Here is a 4758-nt window from a genome sequence, read left to right as displayed (position 1 = left end):
TTCTGATGTATAGCAAACTGTACTAGCTTAAAAAAAAAAGTGCTTTCTTCAGTTTTCTTCTGCACTTTTTTTGTCCTTTCAAAACTGAGCACTGGGTCATTTTACTGTAAGTAATGTGATGTTATATATGTACCTTCTAATTGCACGTTTTAGGAATAAACAAAATCCATATTTCAGTAACTGAGAGTGTATTTATAAAATGAAAACCTCTCTATCAAAATACACTTTTCACTGGGAAAAATAAATAAAACAGACAAATGGATCGACACAAAGTAAAAATTAACTTTGGTCGATTTCAGTGTAGGACAGTCCATAACAAGCGTATTTGCCCTTACTCCCCCAGAGCTGATCATCTTCCAAGTTCAGATTTTAAAAATATTTTTTAATTGAGATTATTATGTTGACATTTGTTTCTCATTCCACATCATCTTCAGCCAAGCTCTGAGCACTTACAATTCTCTGACTAATTGTTGGGAGCTTAGTCAGGAGCATCTGGAACACTGGTGGTGGAAGAGTTTGCTGCAATACTTACGGTTACTGCTGTAGATGTCCACACACAGCAATTGCATTTGTCAGATGGTCCACACCCTTCTCATGTTCACCTTGAGCTAGTAACTCTTCACCAAGCTGTATTTCTTCGAGGAAGAATTTCTGAACGGCTTCAGCAACTTTAAGGTCAGGTAATTTGGAAAGTCCAGCTCTCTCCTTGGCAAGCTTCTGTTTCTTTCCTCGTTCTCGCACCCTGTTCTTGAAGTTGGGGTCACTCCGTCTCTTGCGGTCGAAGTAAATGCAGTACCCGATGAAAACAGCGATGGCGCTCTTCCGGCCCACCATCTTCTCTCCAACGAGGAGTGGGGTCGGCGGCGGCGGGGCCCGCGAAGAAGCTGTTGGCTCAGGACCCTCGGAGCAGACTCCGCCGCTTAGTACCGCCGCCTGCTTCCCTGGTGATTCTAACGGGCAGCTGCAGTAACAAACCACAGACATAGAGCATAAAAGGCATGTAAGATTCTTCATGAATTGATTCCTTCAAATCTATGTAACCTAATGTTTTACCACAGTCTTTTCTCTATCCACTGGCTCCCAAGCCCATATGCCTCCCAGCCTGATGGAACTACTTACCATTTCTGATGTGCCAGACCACAGAGCTCTCTCTTATCTTCAACCTTTTGCGTTTATCACCCTCCTTTGCCTGGCCCACTCCTTTCTCCATCCCTTATATCTCGTTTTAAGTGTTACCTCTTCATATACTACACTTAACTGTTACGTGTCTTTTCCATCAGTTTGTAAGGCTTTCTAGAATCTGTTTGCTGCTTTAAAAGTAGGACTAGGTCTTCTGAGCTATTCTGTCAGTCTGAAGTTCCACTTCTTTTCCTTCAGTATACCTCCCATTTCTTCCTCTTCTGTCCTGCCACCACCTTATACCCAATGATTAAGGCCGCGAGGTCCTTGAAGGAAGTAACTGACACGGGTGCTTAAATAATTGTTATTGAGTTGAATTAAATGAAACATTTTTCAAAAGTAAAACTTCATGAAAACAAGACTGCCTCAGAAATCTGAAGTCTGTATTTAATCAGTCTTTGTTAAATTCAGTCCATATATACCTGAATAGTAGAGAGAAAATAATATCTGCTCACTGTAAATGAAAATAATGCTCAATTCTTACTCTGTTAAGTAATTTTTTACGCTGTGATGACTTTCCTGGAGATACCATGTAACTGACTAACTTTACTTAGTGCTTGATGTGTACCAGGCATTATATTGATGCTATCGTTTCCCATGTGTCTTCCCATTTAATCCTCACAATAATTCTATGTAGTAGATGCTGTTGTTATTAAGGCGAAGAGGTGCTAGGTTCCCTTACCAAGATTATATATCTGGTGAGTGGCTGACTCAGGACACAAACAAGGTATATCTGACCCTAAAACTCATACTTGTATAACATTATACTAAACACTAGTAGAAAAAGCACGGCTTTACACCTGTGCTCAGATCTTACTTCCATCAATGGTGTATCATAGTACAAACTACTTAAACGTTCAGATCCTCCGTTTCCTTATCTATAATAACTGAATTCAATACTTCCCTGAAAAGTTCTGAGGAAATGGTCTGGCATGATGTCAGGTATGTTATAGGTGCTTGATAAATATGATTACACACACACACACACACACACACACACACAAATACACACGCACACATTGTCCACATCTTTATTTCTTTTATTGCTGACTTTTTCATACCATCTGTTATTTGACTATAACTACTTTAGTTATTTATGCATTCTTTTTCTATACTCTAGGCGGTGGTAGCATGGTTTTAACTAACTTCATATGAATTAATTACTTACCAGTAGTGACATATTTATTATCAATTGCACAATTGCTTTATGGAGTTCTAGTAAAAAATTACTTCAAGTGTAAAATATGTCTAGTTAAGAACAAATTACCCATGCTAATAAACAAATTTGACACAAGCCATTATTTGCTGAGCTTAAAGCTGCATTTGTTGAAAAGCCTCAAGTCATTTCATTTTTGCTGAAGACTCATATTTAAGTAATTGTGTAATATAGTCATTCATTACTGTCAAGCTACACTTCTCTCTGCCTTTACAACAAAGAACACAGTCCAGCATTTAGTGCATGTTCTACGGAATTATTTCTCATTGGGGGGAAAAAAAGAGATTTCTAAGAATCCTGGATGAAAGGAAAAAGTAATGGATTAGTACTGTTCAATATATTATTTCATAAAGTGGTCATATTTCAGCACACTTGCTTTTAGATTATCCGCCTAGGTTTATCTCATCACTTTGATTAAAAAAAAAAAAAAGACCATATTGATATTCGTTCCCTTGGTTGGTTTGAATATTAAGATCTGTTTAACAACTGCTTTCTGCACATACAATTGGTTCACCCATGCAAGGGGTCCATTTGTGACCCTGAAGTGGGTGAGGACACCTGCAGGCCATTTATAGGACTGGCCAGAGAGGTGGCTATAGTGAAGGGATTGGTTTCCTAAACTTTTCTGATAAGAATCACCCTGGGCACTTGTTAAATGCAGAACTTCCCAGGTCTTGCTCCTAGAGACTCTGATTCAAAGGGTTTGAGCACTTGAAAGTCTAACAAAAAGCCCAGGTACCTTTTCAGACTTAACCTCAGGTACATTTGGAAAACACTGTGGTAAAGGTTATATGAGCTTTAAAAATACTTGTTTATTTGAGAAAGTGGATGCAGTTTATCCTCTTGTGCTTCAGTATGTATGTATCCAAAACTCTGCAGGCTCTACCTTCAAATGTGTGCATGTTTATAAACCTGCTTCTCAACAAGGCATATTTCATTACGTTTATCTAAGGCTATCGGGAAGAGATGGATTTATACAAAGGACTCTGGAGAAGGGAAAGGAAGCAGCAGCTCCCCTTGATGTAACACTTGGGACCCAAACTCTCACAAGACATTTTCTGGGAGGATTCAGCCCTGGAATAGCTGCACTGGGGCTGAACAAAACCCCACTTACCTGCCACAAAACAGTTGCTACATTTTAAAGGGAAGTAGCATTCTGTTTTTTCTATGAATGGCTCTTCATAGAAAAAGCTCCAGCGGGCTGAACCAGGGATCAATGGGGAAACCAGGAGCACTAGGTACATGAGAAGCCAACTCCCTTTGCAAAGTTGGTGAGAAATTCTGTCCAATAATAACAGTTCCAATCCAACGAAAACCCCTTTTGGAAAAGAGTAAATGCCAAGGTACAAAGAGAAGGCAAGATTTTCAAGTTTAGACTGCATACTGAATGACACTGGCCAATTGTCCTGGTTTCCTAAAGCACTGACACCCTGAGTGACTATAGCTACTGAGATTTGTCACCTATTATACCACAGTTCCACAAAATCTTAGCATAGAGACTTTTCCCCAAAGTCGTCTGTTCATGTCCCTTTCTTGCAGGCCTAACTAGCAAAGTAATATAAGCACACACTGTCCAAAACTGAGCACTAACCCCATGTCAATCAACCACAGAGAGCTGTGGGTCCTGGGAAGTTCAGCGTACAGCATATATTGGCTACTTTGCCTTTAATCTAGAAACCTGACTCTACTGGTGAAGGTTTATGTAATTTTCAGTGTATATAATGACCAGTACATCATGGCACCATCTAACCAGAACAGATGCTGGCTATCAAATACCAACTTTGTTCAAGGTTCTTAGTTGAGAACATGCAATCTACTCGAACTAGTTTAAGCAGGAAGGGATTTATTTAGAGATGCTGAACGTTCCCATAATCATTGTGAGGGCTAAAGAAATAGATCTCACTTTTCAGGATATGTCTCAAAATAACGCTGCAGAACTGGCAAGTCAAGGGAGCTGCCACCTTTGACATGATAAAAGCTAAACAGTCAGCAAACTGCTGCTACAGCACCTGGCTCCAGAATCATACTGCCCTCACCGCTGTCCACGTAAGCAAAATAGATGCTTTGTGATCTACCTCTCTCCGCACATGTAGCTAATACTGTAGTGTGTCAACTCAAACTCCTTTAAGCTCTAAAGTGCGGTCCTGAAGCATGGTCCTGCAAATGCCAGGAATGTTGGCTGCAACTCACCACTAAGAATTTCCCTTGGCCATAGGAAGCTGCATAGCCTAAAGAATGCATTCTATAGGGCTTCCCTGGTGGTGCAGTGGTTGAGAGTCCGCCTGCCAATGCAGGGGACACGGGTTCGTGCCCCGGTCCGGGAGGATCCCACATGCCGCGGAGCGGCTGGGCCCGTGAGCCAT

General features: G+C 40.6%; 1 protein-coding gene across 1 annotated transcript; it reads right to left on the bottom strand.

Moving 5' to 3' along the window:
• Positions 1-378: 378 nt before the first annotated feature.
• Positions 379-849, bottom strand: LOC102973744 (mitochondrial import receptor subunit TOM20 homolog). Its single transcript, XM_055089643.1, is given in 1 exon segment — positions 379-849. A coding segment is annotated over 1 exon segment (420 nt). The 5' UTR covers positions 835-849; the 3' UTR covers positions 379-414.
• Positions 850-4758: the final 3909 nt, after the last annotated feature.

Source organism: Physeter macrocephalus, chromosome 13 (assembly GCF_002837175.3).
Source record: "Physeter macrocephalus isolate SW-GA chromosome 13, ASM283717v5, whole genome shotgun sequence".
Classification (NCBI taxonomy): Eukaryota; Metazoa; Chordata; class Mammalia; order Artiodactyla; family Physeteridae; genus Physeter; species Physeter macrocephalus.
The sequence above is the reverse complement of the archived record's forward strand: the minus strand, read 5'-3'. Positions and strand labels throughout refer to the sequence as shown.